Source organism: Aulonocara sp. 'chitande type north' Nkhata Bay, linkage group LG7 (assembly GCF_057382095.1).
Source record: "Aulonocara sp. 'chitande type north' Nkhata Bay isolate Kocher_YH1m ecotype deep benthic linkage group LG7, A_spYH_male_GT1.1, whole genome shotgun sequence".
NCBI classification, from domain to species: Eukaryota; Metazoa; Chordata; class Actinopteri; order Cichliformes; family Cichlidae; genus Aulonocara; species Aulonocara sp. 'chitande type north' Nkhata Bay.
The window spans coordinates 18,970,741-18,989,445 of NC_141350.1; the positions used below are offsets into that span (position 1 = coordinate 18,970,741).

Sequence of the window (18,705 nt, forward strand, 5' to 3'; positions counted from 1 at the left end):
TACTGTAGTACTCAACCGTACTTCAGTTTTATTAGCAGGCAACTAATTATGCTTCAGAATCAAATATTAATATTTTGTACATTTAGATCTCAACCCCCCCACTAAATGTGAACTAAGCTTATCTGTAGTGATATAAAATGGAATACAAAAAATAAAATAGTGCTTCTTCCACCACTACTGTGTCCAGTAGGATCAGTAGTCTGGATCTGTTCACTTTTGTTTTGGTAGTAGAGGTCAACCACTAGAGGGAGACAGTGTTACTGTACTCATTGCAATCACAACATCTTGCAGAGGAAAAGACTGAAAGGAGAGATAACAGCTTTATTACCACTTTTACAAGTGGAAGGACAAAAAAAGAAAAATAATATTTCAGATTTTTTTGTTCATACACACACACTGTGCCGATTCTCTCAACAATTTAAATTGCTCTTCCTTCTCAAAAAAACTTATGCTATTAGCTTTGAGCTAAAAAGAAGTTCTCATCTCTGTACAAAACCAGCAGCAGTAGTTATTGAATGTGTGAGTGCCCTGAAAGCACACAACATATTTAAATCTTGTCAAAATATGTGAAATCGCAATGTGCAGCACAAAAACCTGTCAAAGCAAATAAAAACATAAAAAAGTTCAATAATTATAAACTGTTGCTCTTTGTACGTCAAAGAAATTATCTTTGGGTTTGTATAAAACCCAAATGCTCTCTCATACACACATACTACACATGACTTAAAAACAACAGTAAGCAGCCACTGCATCAACAGTCCAGTTCATGCCTGAAGGTGTCGTGGTCTCAGTTAAACCAGGTCGTGTTAAGCTGCGTCTGTTTCTTGATGCTGGTGTCCAGCTTGAGGACTTCTCTGATTGCCATAGTAGCGTAGGTCGATGGAGGCAGCGAGAACTCCATCCGCAGAGCGCGATATTTCCCCTCTGTCAGGAGGAAGGAGAGTGGCACAGTTTATGCAGGTTGTAAACAAAACATTATTTCTTCTACTTTAACTAGTAAAATAAATAATTCATGCTTTTGATTGTTGGATATCATACATGTCCTCCATTTATTATTGTACTTCATTCAAAATCTGCCCTTGAAATGATCTCATATTGTAAGTTTTATTGTCAGTTTCCCTTTTAAATAAACTGAGTTTATACATACTTGACTTATGCCTGCAAGTTTAAAAGTTTTAATCTATGGAAATTAAATAAAATTTTACATCCATCGTTGACACAAATCTAAACAGGCGTAAAAATAAGTTTACCTTTGTTGAAGACAGGTGCGGGTTTGTTCTCTAGTTTCTCAAAATCACTATGCACCAGAGACACCCTGGGGTCATCGTAATTAATGACCTCCCTGCACAGAACAGCGACAAATACAAGGAAATGTAGTACTACAGTAAACAGAGCAACAGTTTAACAAAGCATTCAGTAAGAGCAGTACACAATTAATCTATCACTACCATTATGTTTAACTGTGAAAGAGCAAAGCACAACAGTAATTGTGATTGTTACAAGTCATGCACTGCATTGTGTGAAAAAGGCAGTGAGAGGTGCTGACCAGCTGACATCAGCGGGTCTGATGATGATGCGCCTGTAGGCTCCGGCCAGAGAGTAGTCCTTCACTTTGTGCCTCATGTTGTCGATGTCCAGCCCGTCTGCAGTGAGCAGCTCTCTGTAACCTTCTCCGACTAAAACAAAACACACAGGTATGACTGACAATGTAACACAAAACAAAACAATTTTCTCCTCTGCTGTAAGTTTATTTAATGTTTTATGTCAATTTTTATTTTATTAAACCACTCAGACTATTCCACCGGAAGCACCCGTTACTTTGTTATACAGGTGTTACCATCTTAAATACATTAGTGTTAAAACAACCCAATGTTAACTTGGGTTATATGCTATAAAAACTCAACTCTACATTATACATAGCCTATACTTACTGTGGTGTGTGGGGTAAATGACATCAAACCCTGGAAGTGGCATCACAATGTTGTGGATGGATTGATTCTCTGCCTCCTCTGCAGACAGCACGTGTGCTGTGGCTTTGGAAACATAACATTTGGAAGATGATATCATAAGAAAGAAAAAAAATGACCAGTTGTTTTTTTGTTGGAAACTCAATAAGCCTTTCAGGTTTCTAATCCTACATTGCACTTGTGTTTTAATGCATCTGTATCATTCTTATGCTTTTAAAAGGTGGCCTCTCTGTGAGGACAGATTGTGCATGGCTAAAATGAGCACAGAGCAAGTGTGACCACTACTAAATGTGCCCCGCCCAACCTGAATTTGTTCAGGATAAAATGTACCCACTCTACATTAACACACTTCCTCTTCCTGAGAAGATATCCAAACATAGACATGTATGTTGATCCTTGGGTAAAAATCACTTTTCAACTCATTTAAAGTTTGCTAACAAGACACTTTGTATCCCATTTACTGACCTGTACAGAATCCAGGTTAAAAGCTACAGTTTACTGTACATATCCCACAGTGTCCCACTCTTAATAATCAACATTAGGCAGGTGATTTAAAGGCCAACTTACTTCCTTTGAGTACCAGGTCTCCCTTCACAGCCTTCAGACCGAAGGCTTCAATTCTGCGGCTCACCATGGTGTTCCACACTCTGCTCTGGTAGCTGTGGATGTACATCAGGCGGTTGTTCCGGGGGATCTAGAGAAGAGCAAAAGAGCGTGAGCACAAAATTTAATTTCCATTGAGGCTAGAGGTACGTCTGAATCTCTGACTGAATTGTTTCACGGGTAACTGTAACTTGTAAACAAGGAAGATTTATTTGCGGAATAATTAAGGTAAAGCCTTTGGTTCTGCTGCATCAACTTGTTACAAGACTGCAATAGAAAACCAACCAGTCCAAATGCAGTGACGATGTTTTTCTTGCCATACATAGACAGGCCTCTCAGCAGCTGTCCTTCCACACAGCGCTTGTTGGGAAGCTTTTTCAGTGCTGCCTCCGGATCCTGAGTCTTTGCCCACTCTTCCCTGCAGCGGACCAGAAATTCTTTCTCCGCTGTAAAAGAAAAAAACGAGACAATGGGAAACTTGAAATACTTTTTGCAACCGCTTCAACTGCAGCAGAAAACAGAGTGAGGGTGGTACATTTACCTCCAGGACGGGGTTTCAGAATCAAATCCATCACCTCATTCCAGTCGTTTTTCAGAATAGCCCTGTCCCCAACAAATTGAGGGAAAACACTATAGTTTATGGTCCTATAGTTATATAATTTACGCAACAATCTCCATGTCATGACCTCACCTGCCCACGTGATGCGTGGGCACAGCTGTTGTGCCAAAACGCTGCATGCCGTAGTAGTTTATGAAACCTGTCTGCTTGAGGGATTTCATTGCCTGATCAACCTGCTCGTCTGTTCCTGTGATGTTCCTGCAAACACAAAGACAAAAAACAATGAGCCATTGAACACTTTACCCTGAAAAGCAATTTAAAAAAATGCATCATGGTTTTGCAGGACAATTTAACTCTGTTTCCTTTAATCCACCTGGAGAAAACACTTGATCACAGTGAGGACAAAACTTCCCTTTAAACAGGAAGAGACTGCCAATAAAGGTGACCTCAGTTCAAATTGGCAGTTTAACAAATGCCGAGCTTTTAAAATCTATTTCTGAAACAAGCACTGTGTATATTAACACCTGCTGACCTTATCACCACAGTGAAATGGTTTCCCTGCAGTTCCCCCAGCTTTAGAGGGTGATTTTTGTAGCAAAAGTTTCCAAGCTTGAGGTTCATGAGGCACTTGTTGAGGTGAGCCAGCCTCTCTGCAGTGATCCTAAGTGAACAAAGAAGAGGCTGTTATAATTACCGATCCTGTGCAAGAACCCATCAGAGATAAATTAGAATCAATAACAACACACATCCAGCATAATCATCAAAAAAACAAAAAATATCTGCACACTAGTAACTGCAGGGCTCTGCATTATAACACTCACTTGAGCACCGCTATCTCCTGCACAGTAATGGCCCTCTTGTCCTTGGTTCCCATGTAGGAAAACATGTTGGGTCTAAGCCTAGAGAGACATCCATCATTATACATAGGGCTGCAAAACTTAACTGCAAAAAACATTTCACACATCCGTTAGTGTGTTGGCTCTTTTATCAATGAATGATCCTTACTTTTTATAAAACAAACTAAAAAACACACACGTCTCCTACCTGAGGAACTTTGAAAGCACATTGATAGCATCCATGGTGTCTTTGTTCTCCTTATACAGAACAAAGTGGCAGAAACTGCCACGGTTTTTGGGCCAAAAGTGTTTCCTTGGAGCTTTTGTGGAGACAGAAAAATGGTGTGATGAAAAACATGCTGTGATGTTTTTTAATATTAAAACATAGCATGTACTTTATAAGTCCCCAATATTATAGAAATACTCATTATAGATCCTGTACTTCCAAACATATCTCAGCAGTTAGCCAACAACCTTGCTTTGGCACTCAGATCCAATCACTTAATGGCAAAACGACATGGACACACGATATTAAAGCTGATTTTACGACACAGTATTTTATCCTAAGCTAAGTGTAACCCAACTCCACATGGCTTTTAACCATTTCCTCTGGTGCTGGGAGGAGAATAAGTTCTTACCTGTAGTTGTTTTGACTTCTATCCACCAGAGAAGAGCAAAAGGAGGATAGAATAATGTTACTAAGAAAGAGAGTCTTATGGTCTGTGGGTAGAGTTGTCAGGGGTGAGATCTCATGCATGGGCCTGGAGTGAAGTGTGATATTTAAACTTTTGGCCTGTGTGGCTCTGCTAATCTCTACCATCCTTTGTGGTGTTGAGTAAAGGTCTCAGTAGAAACATGCAGGTGTGTTGACCATGCTTACACAAAAGCGCATGCATCGTATTTTACTGCTCGGGCTACATGCACTGCAGTAGATAAAATATAAGCTGAAGTGAGGAAGGCGTGCAATAAATTTCATTAACATTCCTAAAACATTAACTTAGTTTGGCCTTCCATCCTGAGATCCACATACCTGCTAAAGCCTTCTTCCCAGCAGCATGATAAGCCACTATAAACTTCCGCCCTTCCCTCTCTTCAGTCTTTGTTTCCAAACCAGGAAACTGATTCTTGATGGCTTTGTGGACCAATGTCCGTTTCTCTTTAGAATCATCCAGTACCTATAAATGAATAAGAACATTACATAAAGCTGTCAGCTAGTTTTATGGATTTTTGTGTGTTTTTTATTGGAGCACTCCTTTTAACCTGTTACCTCAATTGAGACATTTCCCTCTTTGTTCTTGAACAGCTGAAGCTCTCCAAGCTGCTTTTTCTGCTCTTCAGTTAGCAGGTCACATTCTTTTGGCTGTTGTTCAGGTTCTTGGGCTTCCTAAACAGCAGAAAAACAAACCAAAAACCATATTGGAGAGTATTATGTAACCCGATCCTGGAGTTCTCTTTAGTCTTATTTTGTTAATGCGAAGTGTGCCTTCATGATGAATCTGAGGCTTGTTAAAATAGCAGAAGAAGCAACGTTACCTCAGCCTCCGCCGGGACAGAGAGGTCATCCAAATGCACAATCTTGCCATTTTTGTTGATTTCATGCACAACAAAATCAGAATATCTGAGTGCAAAAAACAAAGAAAGTGATTGGTTACTCTTTGTTAAGCAAACTCTTTAAATCCTTCATTAACTCCAGATGACAAACAAACCTTTCCTTCAGGACTCCAGAGAAGCCTTCGTGGTCACTGACATACTTTAGGATGCCAACATCGAGCTCGGTGAGACCATGCTTCATCATGTTAGCAAATGTGTCACCATCCTCCTCTCCATCACTTGCGTCCCCCTCGGGCTCGTCCATCTCATCTTGCTGCGGAGGATCGCTCTCAAATTTTGGTTTCTTTGATGGTGCATCATCTTTTTCATCTTCCGGGCACCCTCGCTTTTCTCCAACTGGGACGACGACGGTCACAGGCTCGGATTCAGCCATTAGTGCCCAGCTGGAGCAATAAGGAATTTAGTTAACAGTATGAGCCGCACACATATATAAAACCCGAGTCTCACGGTGTGGTATTTTTGTGTGATTTGTTTTGGGGTTTTTTTAAACATCAGCTTGCTTGTTTACAGCCCAGCACTTTCTCCTGTTTTAGTCTGAATGGTATGCTTTATTCATTTCATTTTTTTAAAATCAGGTTAAAGAAACACTCCAATATTTTGACTGACGGTTTGGTGTGGTGCAATAGCATGGATGTTGTACCAGTCTGTCACACTGAATCGTGTGTGACGCTGTCAATTTACCAAATGCTCTAGTTTCTAATGGCCTCTTTCTGCAGCCATGAACCGTGTGTAGTGATCAAAGGAGTGAGCCTACAGATACAACTGACAGAACTGAAGTTTCCTCCAAAGGGTGTGTGGGCTATACCCTTGCAGATGAAATGAGGAGCTCAGGGTAGAGCTGCTACTCCGTCACACTGAAAGGAGCCACCGAAATGCGTTGGTCATCTGAATCGGACGCCTCGTGGACACTACCAAGGCGAGGCGTATTTCTGCTTTGACTGCTGCAGGGACAACCTCAAAACTGTCGAAGTGCAACACTACAGCACGCTTTGTTTTGGTGTGACGCACCAGTCAGATCTGAAGCGTGTGGCAAGATACCAGCACTGATGACATGGTATAACATCAGTACTACAACATCAGTTACCCGTTATTACGTGACTCTACGTAGAAATGGAAAGCACAAAGTATAACTGTGAACACTACATTTCAGTATCTGCGAGTAACGATAACATAACTAAGTGGGCATTACTGGCCTAGAAAACAATACCAACAACTTACCGTTTGTGGGACTGCGGTAGCGAAATATGGCTGCAAACACTCCTTATTTTCCAAACGCCAAACACTTGCACAGACTTCCTGACGGATCCAAGCTTGAAGCAGGCACTTAAAAGACTAAATGAAGGGGATTAGTTATCACTCAAAACTTAGCAAAGACGGCAGAGCATCTATTAGCTAGCTAACACCCCCAGTTAACGTGTTTGTAAACCTGAACTCAAATGTCGCTGGTAAAAGCAAATAATTTTTAAAAAAAGGACTTTTGCTCTTCCAAACGTTCCCACTCACCTACCTGGACCTGGTGATATTCAGAAGAGAGCAGGCAACACTGAACGCCAGGTTTTCTCACACGTGTGTATGTGTGTGTGCTCCTCTGGTTCCGGAAATGGATAATGACCTAAAGCCCTCCCACTTCAAACGCTTGGTTAAAGGAGCTGTCAATCACAAAGCTATGCTGCGTTCAAGTAACCGTGGGCGTAGATAACGCTCCAAAGAAACACACTTGGGTATGGAGCCTACGATACTTCCACACGTCTCTGGGAGCACAGTACTTTATATTCCAGTTAATTAATGAAACAGTCATGGTTTCATGACTGTATTATTCTATTTATTATTATTATTATCGATTATTTTTAAAGCGTTTTTTTCACGCACAACTTGTTGAATGTAAGACACCAGCTAATTATAACCTTTCACTTCAAAGTAAAAAATAAATAAATATTAGCTTATCATGTCCAATGTTATATCTACACTATAAAGATCCTGTCTGCCGCGTGATTGTAAAGGTTTGGTCTAAGAAGTACAAAGTCCTCAGTCCTTAGCTTAAGGCTTAAACAAGTGCAAATCTGTGATCACTGAATTGTGAAAGCATATTGGTACCCTATGCTATATGCTTTTTTTTAACACCATGACAAATGTTTTACTGAATAGAAAGAAATGATATTTTTAGGGCTGCTGATTTTTTTAAAAAGCAATTGTTTATTAAGTAGGCCTACTATTGAACAATACGGGTCCAGGCAATAGATAGATCAGTACATTTGTGGAGTTTCCTTTCGCTGGTATTTTCCTTTACAGTTCCTATAAGTCTTATAAAAACAAGTGCAATGCAATCTAAAACAGGCAGCAGCACCAGGTGATGTGTTGTACTCCATAATAACAGCGGCACCGTGTCAGCTCTTTACTGTCACCTTGTGGAACTACGTGTAATTTTTCTTACACCTTTACACCTCTCCTCATGCCTTTACAACACCACACTGCTCACTTGAGTATTCATACACCTTCTCTACTAATAATACTGACTTCCACACTCCATGGTTATCTTATCTTTCACATTGTTTTCATTTCATGAGCTAAAGCCTCATTAATTTTAGTGCTTATTGCGACTCCATATGTAGAATAACCAGTCAAATATGGTTTAAGAGTTCTCTTTAAAATAAATCCTGTCTTTGCTGTAATATAAGAATAACCTTTTATATTTATTCAGCTTTTTTGTTTTGCTTGTTCCCATCTTGAAGTTATAATTCTGCTACCATTTCGCTCAAGAATAGTTTAATAAGAAGTCAGTTTCAGATTGGTAGGACATTATTGTTAGACATAAAGAAGAGGGGGGCTTTTCTGTGTGACACTAACTTCATGTGCAGGCTAAATAACGGCCATAGGTCGTTAGCTTTGTACCATTGCTGAAATTGCAGAAAAATTAGCTTTGAGCCCCAAATTGAAGAGGAGAAAAGATGAAGAAAAATAGTGGTTGTTCTAGTATGTAAGTTAACTGTTTATAAAATGTAAAAAACAATTAAGTAAAGTTTATGATTAGAGAAAGTTATAATAGCATTAGCTTATCTGGGCTAGCTGTCAGTGATAGTTAACAGATTAGCTACTAACTTAAAACTTGTGTTCATTATGCTTTGTTCCAGAACTTCTCTAACAAAGACATCCTCAGGATCAGGACTTTGTCAAGGCACTTTAACAGGCAATGGTTATAACCAAAAAGAAAACCCTGAGGAACAGAAAAGGAGAAATAAAGATCTTATTGGAAAAGTTCGGGTATTTAGCATTAGCTTAAAACTCTTTCTTCATGATGGTGATGCAGGTTCATATCTTAATATCTTAATTTATAGAGATTTCTCATGTAGCCACACATTGCTGGTAAGAAATTACTATTTTGCTATTTTTTTCTTGTTTTTTTGTTTTGTTTTGTTTTTTGTTGATGGGATAACTAAAAAAAAAAAAAAAATCAAGTTCGTTATCTTAAACTTTGACTCAAGATCAGTCAGCATTTTAAACATTCAATCAGTAAGTCAAAATTTTGGAATAGTAACCTAAAATTTTTACATTGTTTTCCCCCAGTGGAAGAACCAGGCTTCCACATTTGCTTTGCATATCTACTTGCCAAGCTGCAGTAAAACTTGCAAAAGAGGAACTATAAATGTAGAAACCATAATCATCACCTTCAAAGTAAAAGTTATGCCTTAGTGTTATTGTCAACACAGTTAAAAAGGTGCAGCTTTTACTTTGAAGGCAAACATTCTATAGTTTGTATGCATGTTAATAGTTTCTCTTCCACTTGATATTAAGTACCTAAGATTAAGTTTAGAGGGTTTATTCATGATACAAATTATATAGGTCATTTCCTTATTGATAGTGAAGGTAAAATATATAACCGACTATTAAACAAAGTGCAATACCTAACACATCTAAATAATAGAAGAAGAACATTCTGGAAAAGTTACAAATGAACTTTGGATAAAATTTGGTATTAGTTATGCTGAAATAAAGACGATTTAATAACTTTAATACTTAATAATAATTGCTGTAAAAGTAGAAAAAATTAACGTTTATCATCTTGTCTACATCTGCCACCTCTTCTTCGGGCTTGTAACCTCTCTTTTTTGCTGTTCACACTGCTCCTCTTCATCATTGTGCAGGTTTTCACCTTCTCAGGTCTGATCTTCATGCCTGAAACCCGTTTGACATGTCTGCTCTGTTGTGGATTTCACTCTTTATTTGCTCAGATTAGTTCCCCAAACTCTGGACTCTCTGCGCAGTTCAGCTATTGTTCTGAGCCTGAAGCACGAAGAAAGACAAATCTCCATTTTGATCCCTTTCATCTCTGACTGGGATTTAGGTTCTTGTCAAACCAGCCAACTCAAAGAAAACTAACCTCAAATTAGCTCTCTTTGGAACTGAAAACCTCAAAGTTCTCTCATCTTATGGTTAACAAACTGAGTTTTAACTAAAACTTCCTGGTTAAAGCTGGCAACCATGTGACTTTGACTCCGTGTCTTTGCAGGTGGTGGATGCTGATGGCAATGATGTCACTCCCCGCCCCCTGGTTTGCCCAGTGCCAGGTTTCCAAAAGTCTCTGGATGAACTCTTTTCCAGCATCCCTAAACTTTCCAGAAGGTACTAGATGGTCACATTGGATATAGTTTTGTAATATCTTTAATTTGTTGTCATTTTTACATTTATCTTTTCAATTCAGTTCAGTTTCAGATAGTTTCCTGAGTGATTTTGTTTTTCATTCTCTAATTATGATGAAGGTGGTATTTTCCATACGCAGATATTACATGATTAGAGTGGTTTAGAAAGTTAGCTTTTTATAGCACATGCAGTAAGACTTGTAGAAATCCCAGTCTCAACACACGTTTACATCAGTTCCTCCTCATGGTGATTCAGTAAATACTATCGTAGTTCTTATAAGACTTTAAACATTTAAAGAGATAGGAACATACAATTTTACGTGGTTGCATTTATGTGGGCTAAAAAATCACAATCCTTTTGACTTAATGTTTTTAAAAGTCTGTAGGATGATCCTTTGGGATTTGTTCCTAAATTAAACACATACTTCTACTAATAGATTTCTTAAAAAAAATACTTAAATTTTAAAAATAAACTGAACTTCTTGAAAGAACTTAATTGATGGATGGACAATGAAGCTGCTGATAGAAAAGTCAACAAGTAAATAATCAGAAGATCAATATGAATCATTAAAAACACAAATAAAACATTTGTGAACGTGACCGCCTTTTTTAGTAGTAAAAAGTATTTACCAGTTTAATCCAAACTATCAATGTGCCATTCATCAATTAGAATTATTATTAAGTGTTAGTGGTCAAATAAATACAAGTACCAGTACTTTAGAATCTAAAACCAAAGACAGTTTAAGTCACTTTTACCTTTTAATTTAGTTCAAGACAACTATAATAACCTTGCCCATCTGTGTAAACTTGCTTTTTTTACTCTTGCACTCTTATGAATCCACTTTGTTTTCATGTTATTTGTTGTTATGGAAATAAAGTTAATTATCAAAAGGCAGATCTGGAGGTAATTTCAGTGAGTGGCAAAGTTAGTAAGCGGCTCAGTGATGGTGACAATGGAAATTATACAGAGTACAAGCGTACATAGATACTAAATATGTATGTTTGTGTGTCTCATTAGCAGCCATACCATGTGTCCTACCCAAGACTCATTGAATGCGGAGATTGAGGATATTTTTCTTGGACCGACACATCCACCTCCACGTGATTACTCTTGTTTTTTGTTTTTAAATATATTCTCTCCTTATGTTTATTGTTGTAGGGATTTTGTCTTTCTGGTACTAATATTGCCCTTTTGTTTAAAAATTGCATTAACATTGTAGTTCTCAAATCATAAATTCTTCTATATTCAACACAGTACACTTAAAATTATTCCACATCGTCTTTTTGCCGTTTATTTGAATTAGGCTTTTTCGTTTGTTTTGTCATGTGTCAGAGTTGTTGAAAAAAGGAGATGATGCAGAACAGCATGCAAGGGAGAAGATGGTGGGTGAATGTGATTACATCTCGCTTACTGAAACCGAAACCATTACGTTCCTGGACATACCCCCCACCATAACCTCAGTGGTCGATGATGACGCAGAAGCAGCAATGTGAGTGGAGGGTAAAAACACTAAATAACATTCATCACAAGTTGTGTTAATTGAATATTTTTACATTTTGATGAATTTTTAGCTCATCCAGCCAGAGGTCTGATGAGGCTGTCCATCATCACCTGTCAACAGTTCACTAGAATTGTTATTTCTCCTACATTATTGGTTGTAATTTAACAAACATAAGCATACACAGTGATCACCTAATGGTTCTTCACCAAAATAGTTCTGAAGGTCAAGGTCACATTTGTTCTTTGTCTGGTTATCATAAAATAAGAAAATTATGATTGTTCTGTCTCTCACTCTCCCTACCTGACAGATGAGAAAATCTAACACAACTTCTGACATGCACAGAAACCGGCACTTTATGTATTTCACTGAAGAAAGCCTTTCACATGCAATATGCGTGAAGATGCAAATAGTAAATGGCCTGCATTTGTATAGCGCTTTACTCAGTGCCTAAGGACCCCAAACCGCTTTACACTACATTCAGTCATTCACCCATTCACACACACATTCACACACTGGCAATGGCAAGCTACGTTGTAGCCACAGCCACCCTGGGGCGCACTGACAGAGGCGAGGCTGCCGGACACTGGCGCCAACGGGCCCTCTGACCACCACCAAATATGCTAGCCTTCAGTTAAAAAAATATTTTGTCTCTCCTCCCGTGCAGACAGAGAAACCTCAGCTATGCTGAGCTTTGCAAGAGCAGAACGTGTAGTGATAAGTACATCGACAGATCGATGCAGACATTAAACGGAGCCCTTAAAAACAAACTGATCCAGAGTGAGAAGACTGGTACTGCTGGAAAGGGTAAGACGAGTGAGAATGAAACACCTCACACTTGATTAACTCAACAATTAGTGGTTATCAAATCAAAAAATAAATAAATAACGCGCTATTTTTTCTCTCATATTTAAAGGTATGGTGGCTACAAACTGGGACATTTATGACTCTTTTTACAAGCAAAATGAAACGTTTGAAGGTGATGAAGCTGATCACAAGGAGAAATCAGTGAGCAGCAAGAGCAACACCACTTACATAGGTAACTCCATCTTCAGCTGGTACTTCAGTTCTTTCAACTTCTAAGAATAAATACGTGTTTGTTCGTCATATAATAACCACACTTTTGATGGTCCTTCCTATTTCTGTTTATTCTAAATAATTTTGTCGAAAATAAACATTTCTAATTTTCTCATTGACCATTTTCTCAGACAGCACCATCAGCTCGCTGTCAGAAATGGAAATTTGTGGAAGCATTTTAAATCCTGAGCCAGAACCAAAGAAAGAAATTCTTCTGCCAGAGTTATTAACAAACATCTCACGTTTTATGGAAAGGACGGTTGTATTGAACGCCTTTCAGGCCAAGTTAGCTGCTTATAGACAGCCGCCAATATCTGAAGGTAAACTCTCCATTTTCTCCTACTTATCATATTCAGGGTCTTGAGGGAGGGTAGCATATCCCAGCTATTACAGGGTAGGCAGAGTACAACATGGACAGATCACCAGTCTTTTGCAAGGCTTTCTGTTTAATTCTAGACCAGGCACACATTCTTTGGCGCAGCATCTAACATAAAACTTTGAAAAAAAAAGTGTGTTATGCTGTGGTGACAAGAAAGTAGTCAAAAGTATCATTCATGATGTCTCTTTCCGCCAGCTTTTTTCTTTGCTATCGCTCTACACTGACAACCAGGGCCATGTGTATGAGAGGGTATAATAAGGTTATCCCCTCCAAGAGTAGAAAGTACTGAAAAAGCTTAGAGAAAGAAAACCTGCTGAACATTAGAAAGGCTTTGTTTTTCAGACAGGGAGGCTATGTCCATATTTTATATACAGCCTTTAGAAAACCATAGCATATTTACATTAATACTGTATTAAGTGTATTATTGATTGTGTAAGGCTCTGACAGCATGATGAAGCATGGAAAACACAGTGAGGAGAGTTTAGATCCTACTCTGGAACTTCTCTGGGCATTCACTTGTCAGCGCACCAGAGGATACTGCATTACCAGCATGGCCTGGAACAGGCACAACCCGGTAACAAAAGAAAAACAAAACAAAGACTAAAATATTTTTTGTCATGAGTCTCATTATCATTTGTGTCATTTTTGTCTGTAAGCAACATTTGATACACATTTTTCCTGTGTGTAGACTTTGTGAAGCATTTTAGACACGATAAAGCTTCATTAATGATTATAGATGAAGCAGAAGTGCAAGGCATTGCCCTTTTTCTGGTTCTACCAATATTAATCTTTGTTTACAATACTTCATTTAAACTGCTGCTTTTGTTGTGCACTGTAAGGATATCCTGGCAGTAGGATATGCAGACTTTGACTCCAGGTGCCTGAAACCAGGTCTGATCTGCTGCTGGACCATCAAAAACATCATGGTATGTTTAGACATTACTGTATTTTTGTTGTTTGTTGTTTATTCCTGCTATCATTTTTTTTAATCTCAGTTTGCCCATATTACAAGGGTTGGGTGGGCTGGCTAATCAGAAGATTTAAAAAAAAATTGCCTTTGTTCAGCTAATCACTTCTAACATCCTGGATGTGCCTCAAGAGACTCCCACACCACATGCTTTTTATCTTAATATGATCAGAGGTACAAAAACACCAACAACACACACAGTCTCTGGACTGTATGGACGTCAGAAAGGTTTCTGTGTTAGGAAAGCAGCTGGTCCAGATGGTGTCCCAGGGTGTGTACTTCATGCATGTGCTGATCAGCTGCTGGAGGGTCTCATAAGCATTTTGAACCTTTCCTTACCGACTCCTGTTATCCCTGTGTGGCTCAAAACCACTACTATTATGCTTCTCCCTAAAGAGCAGAATATAGGGGGTTGCCATATATTGTGACCACTGCTCGATTGCACTCAAGCCTCTCAGTTCCTTGTGCTTCAAGAGGCTGATCCTAGCACATATCAGAAAGCAGCATCCTGCCATACTTTTAATCCCAGCTTTTGCTGTTGCTCTTTTAACCATAGTATCCTGGTTAAAACTGTGTCCTTTGTGCAGTGGCCAGAACGTGTCTTTGACTGTCACAGCAGTGTGACATCCCTGGATTTCTCAACTAACGACCAGCTTGCCGTGGGAATGTATGACGGCACTGTAGCTATTTACAACATCTGTATTCAAGACAGCAGTGTTGCATGTGTTGCTAGCAGCAGGTGAGCACTGTATAGTGTATATGTGTGTTAGCATAAAATAAGCATATACATAACATGTCAAGATTTAAAAAACACTAAAAATAATCTGATTGCTTCTCTGATCTTTCTGTTTTTAGTAAATCCTCCAGGAGGCATCTTCACCCAGTGTGGCAGGTCACCTGGACTCCACAAAGGTTATCACTGGAAGATGTTCTCGTATCAGTGTCATCAGATGGCAGGATTGCCAAGTGGTCAATCAGCAGCCATAATCTTGACTGGACAGGTACTGCAGTCTTCCCCTAGCTATTGTTCCCACTGTGCACTTACAGTTTTACCTCATAGCTGCACTAATTTCATAACACGCCTGGATCATGTATGGAGCGGATTCACAGCATAATGCAACTTTTTGGTGCCTATACCAACAAACTATTACACGACTAACACAGATAACCATTAATGCTCACATTCTAATTAACATTTCTGGGAAACTAAAGACATAAAACTAAGTGTAAATAGTCATTTTTTCTTTGGCAGGTTTCTAAGTGAGTGAGAGTGGAGGACATACAGCGAATATAATATAGCAGTAATAAAACAAATCCTGGTTAATTATTTTATATTTTATGGAGCTTCTGTAAAGTGTTACAATGGAGAACAACAGTAACATTTCAAATATCTGAATGGTCTATAAAAATATTTGTTCTTAGACCTGATGTGGTTTAGGAGCAATAAAGAGTGTAAGGAGGCTGCAGAGAACCTGAAGAAGAAAAAAATGGTGCTGTCCAAACCTACTGCTGTTTGTGTTGACTTCCATCCAATGGTAAGAAATTTAAGTCAGCCAAATACTTTAGCCAAAAAAAGCCTTGTCAGTAATCAAAGTGTGAAAATGTCTTTTTTGTGTGTTTTCTAATTTCTCGTCCATGTTGCATTCCTCCTGCAGGACTTTGGTATTTATCTGGTTGGCACACAGGAGGGCCTTATCCACAAGTCTTCCTTTTCTGAAGGTCACAGCTTTCTGGCCACTTACAAAAAGCACATTGTAAGTGCTTGAGGGTAAACAATGTGACTGAGTCATATTTAAAATGCTGTTTAAGTTAAGGCGATAAAGACAAAAGACTAGGGATGCTACAGCATGAAGATAGTGAGCTTACTTTGGATTTCCAACCAGTGGATCAGTTTACATCAGCTGATAGGGTTATTCTGGCCTAGTGATCTTTTTAAATACAAGAACTACTAGTTAACTGAATTAACAGTAAAGAAAAGTCAAAGACAAATGGTGGCGGCTTCTTATTACTGACCTGGTTTAGCCTTGTGTGCCGATGTTGCCATTCACTGTTGTTATCCCCTACTATTTACTCTAGTTGCTGTCATCAGACATCATCTAATGAAAGCAAAGACAGAATATTTTTTTAGTGGAAATGGCATCACCCACTGGTAAACCTTGCCAACATTTTGTCTATTTGGACCCAGAAGTTGAGATCTGGATGCAATAAGTGAATGGCTCATCCTCACATGGACATGCAAGTGAGGATGGACAGGTGGCCATATGTAGACGCAAGTCAGAATTTAATTTCAGCAATAAAAAAACGCATCACATAGCCACAAATAACTGCTAGTTGGTGCTAAATAATGTACAAATAGATTCATATTTGTGAAAACTGAACACAAAATGAACACAGATTCCTTGGATGGGCTGTTAGGGCCATTTATCACTCACCAAGCCATGTTATCTGTCAGCTGATTGCATTCAAAATAGTATATAAAATATATATAAATAAAGTATATAAAACAGAATTATTGTAGGCATTTGCATCCATATAAAAGTGACAACAATAAAAAAAAAACAGCAGCACAAACAGTACTGTCTTCTGTGATGCGGTGTGTCACTTTACTGCCCATTTGATTTATTACTACATTTATAATATTTATTCAAAAATGAAAGATAGAGGCGGGTTTCTCTTCATGTCTAATCTTGCTCTCTCAGGGATCTGTGAACCACATTGAATGGTCACCATTCAGCCCCGATGTGTTTTTGAGCTGCTCCCGTGACGAGACTGTCCAGATGTGGAAGCAGGGCCGCCCTGTGATGACGTTCAAGTCCATTCACCAAGGCCCCGTGTTCTTTGTTAAGTGGTCCCCAAACTGCTCCACGTTGTTTGGAGTAGTTAAGGAAGACCAGGTGGAGCTCTGGGACCTGATTTTGAGCATGTGAGTCCATCGGATTGAGATCTCAGTCTGCTTTGAGGTTTTTTTAATTTACCTATTGTTTTCACCTGATTTGAAGTGTAAGTCAGAGATATGTGTTCACTAAAAGCATAAACATTTCTTTGCAGCCTGTTTCCAACCATTGTGCACCATGCTGAGCCTGGTGTGAGGCTGACATCCTTGCTGTTTGCCAGAGGGACAGACTGTGTCCTTGTAGGGGACAGTAAAGGTCAAGTGACAGTCTACAAGCTCAGGAACTTCAGAGTGTGCAAAAGCACGCAGGTAAAACTCTTGTACATGAAATAGATAAGAACTACCGTGTAATAATAAGTTCAAAACATTGAGCTTGTGTATTTTTCATGTTTTTTATACTGAGAATGCAAACTCAGCCATACAGTGAATAGTAAGTCTTGCCTAGAAGATATAACAGGTATACATTTAGGAAGAAACATCAGTGAAAAAAGGAGAGAGCACATGTTACTGTAGTGTAAACACATAAGAACTTGTAGAGAAGTCAGACTGAGGTTTTTTTCTTTCAGGTGGACACTCTGGATGAAATCATCCAACATGCCACTTCCAGATATTTCTAAGTTTTTGTTCAGAAGTTTCATTGCCTTTTGACTTTTATGTGTTGTACCCTGCGATAAATAAAGTTGTGGATCTTTGAATTGTACTTCTTTTTCATTTTTAACTGAATGTGATAAGCAAAAAGATGACGGGGAAACCTCACTTTCAATGTGTCTTACAAGTCATTAACCAGCAAGCACATCCTGGATAATCCTGGATGATCCTGGTTCCTGGATAATTGTTTCTCTAATAATTACTATAATATATAAAATAAACTTCATGTTGATTTCAGCATGGCCTGAAACTAGTGACAGAGCCCCTAAAGTCATCAGGAAGGTGCTTATTGAGGTTGTTACAGTATCAGAAAAATTAGGGCAAGTTTCACTCGGATGCCTCTTTGAAACAAGTGGTATCGCCCCCTGATGGCCATTAAAGGGAGGCTTAAGCTCCCAGGCCTCTAATGTAAAGACATTAGAGGTCTGGAAGCTACTATATGTCCATCTTCTATATACAGTCTATGGAAGGAGCATAAGCCTTTCCTAAAATTTTGTTCAATATAAAATTCAACATAAAAGCTGAATATAATACAAGAAAGTACCACTATTAAACAAAATAGTTTAAAACATCATCAGAATATTTTTAATGAGTGTTGTTTCATTATATCTAACCATGAAATGTTAGAGGCGGAAACTGAACCACTTCCTCTTTGTTATTGTATTTGGCCTGTATGAGCTGGGGCTAAGATTTCAGACACAGCAACTGTTCCCAGCGGGCCAAAGACTGAAAGATGTAACTGACAGACGAGGAAGATCTGTTATATTTTTACCCCACTGTGATCTGTGGCCGTAAGGTCACATATCCTCACATCATGTTGCTTAAGTCAGCTCCTCTCTACTTATATTAAAACAGTGAGTAACTACAGGGAGCTGAAGAATTAATCCCATAATGATAGGTCACAGACAGAGCCTGTGATTCTGGACGAGATAGAAGCATGAAAGACTGTGGAAAATGGCAGAAGGCTTTTGTTTGTGGAGGGAAAAAGGATTTGAGCTTGCATTGTGGCACAGCAGGAAGTGAACCTGGATT

The 18,705-nt window shown here is 38.8% G+C and overlaps 2 protein-coding genes across 8 annotated transcripts; one reads left to right on the forward strand and one right to left on the reverse strand.

Annotated features, from left to right (window-relative positions):
* Nucleotides 1-301: 301 nt before the first annotated feature.
* Nucleotides 302-7,192, reverse strand: pus7 (pseudouridine synthase 7). 3 transcript variants are annotated; one of them, XM_086299242.1, is made up of 18 exons: nt 7,084-7,192; nt 6,795-6,908; nt 5,672-5,959; nt 5,499-5,583; nt 5,233-5,349; nt 4,996-5,140; nt 4,604-4,621; nt 4,174-4,285; nt 3,951-4,028; nt 3,662-3,790; nt 3,262-3,387; nt 3,112-3,173; nt 2,856-3,016; nt 2,535-2,661; nt 1,932-2,033; nt 1,547-1,676; nt 1,251-1,342; nt 302-924 (listed from the first exon to the last, which is right to left on the reverse strand). In XM_086299242.1, exons 3-18 carry the CDS (start codon nt 5,947-5,949, stop codon nt 788-790), a joined length of 1,899 nt encoding a protein of 632 aa, XP_086155368.1. In that variant the 5' UTR covers nt 5,950-5,959; nt 6,795-6,908; nt 7,084-7,192; the 3' UTR covers nt 302-787. The 3 variants fall into 3 exon arrangements, with proteins under 3 accessions (XP_086155368.1, XP_086155370.1, XP_086155369.1); XM_086299244.1 differs by lacking the exon at nt 4,604-4,621; XM_086299243.1 differs by lacking the exon at nt 7,084-7,192 and having other exon boundaries at nt 6,795-7,076.
* A 1,202-nt stretch (nt 7,193-8,394) lies between these two features.
* On the forward strand, nt 8,395-17,720 carry LOC147325001 (dynein axonemal intermediate chain 4-like). Of its 5 annotated transcripts, none has more exons than XM_086299237.1 (17): nt 8,395-8,550; nt 8,705-8,936; nt 10,081-10,193; nt 11,229-11,311; nt 11,544-11,700; nt 12,377-12,516; nt 12,626-12,748; nt 12,918-13,106; nt 13,603-13,739; nt 14,005-14,091; nt 14,720-14,871; nt 14,988-15,133; nt 15,555-15,667; nt 15,788-15,886; nt 16,832-17,055; nt 17,181-17,334; nt 17,592-17,720. In XM_086299237.1, the coding sequence occupies exons 1-17, from the start codon at nt 8,522-8,524 to the stop codon at nt 17,640-17,642; spliced, it is 2,229 nt and encodes a 742-aa protein (XP_086155363.1). In that variant the 5' UTR covers nt 8,395-8,521; the 3' UTR covers nt 17,643-17,720. The 5 variants fall into 5 exon arrangements, with proteins under 5 accessions (XP_086155363.1, XP_086155364.1, XP_086155365.1 ...); XM_086299238.1 differs by having other exon boundaries at nt 11,232-11,311; XM_086299239.1 differs by having other exon boundaries at nt 8,705-8,834.
* The last annotated feature ends 985 nt before the right edge of the window (nt 17,721-18,705 follow it).

Coding starts and splice junctions, on each gene's coding strand:
- pus7 (XM_086299242.1), bottom strand. CDS start 5,949: ATGGCTGAATCCGAGCCTGTGACCGTCGTCGTCCCAGTTGGAGAAAAG. Junction 3,017..3,111: donor TCTGAAACCCCGTCCTGGAG/GTAAATGTACCA, acceptor TTTCTTTTACAG/CGGAGAAAGAATTTCTGGTC. Junction 2,034..2,534: donor AGACCTGGTACTCAAAGGAA/GTAAGTTGGCCT, acceptor ATGTTTCCAAAG/CCACAGCACACGTGCTGTCT.
- LOC147325001 (XM_086299237.1), top strand. CDS start 8,522: ATGAAGAAAAATAGTGGTTGTTCTAGTAT. Junction 11,312..11,543: donor ACCGACACATCCACCTCCAC/GTGATTACTCTT, acceptor GTCATGTGTCAG/AGTTGTTGAAAAAAGGAGAT. Junction 14,872..14,987: donor GCATGTGTTGCTAGCAGCAG/GTGAGCACTGTA, acceptor TTCTGTTTTTAG/TAAATCCTCCAGGAGGCATC.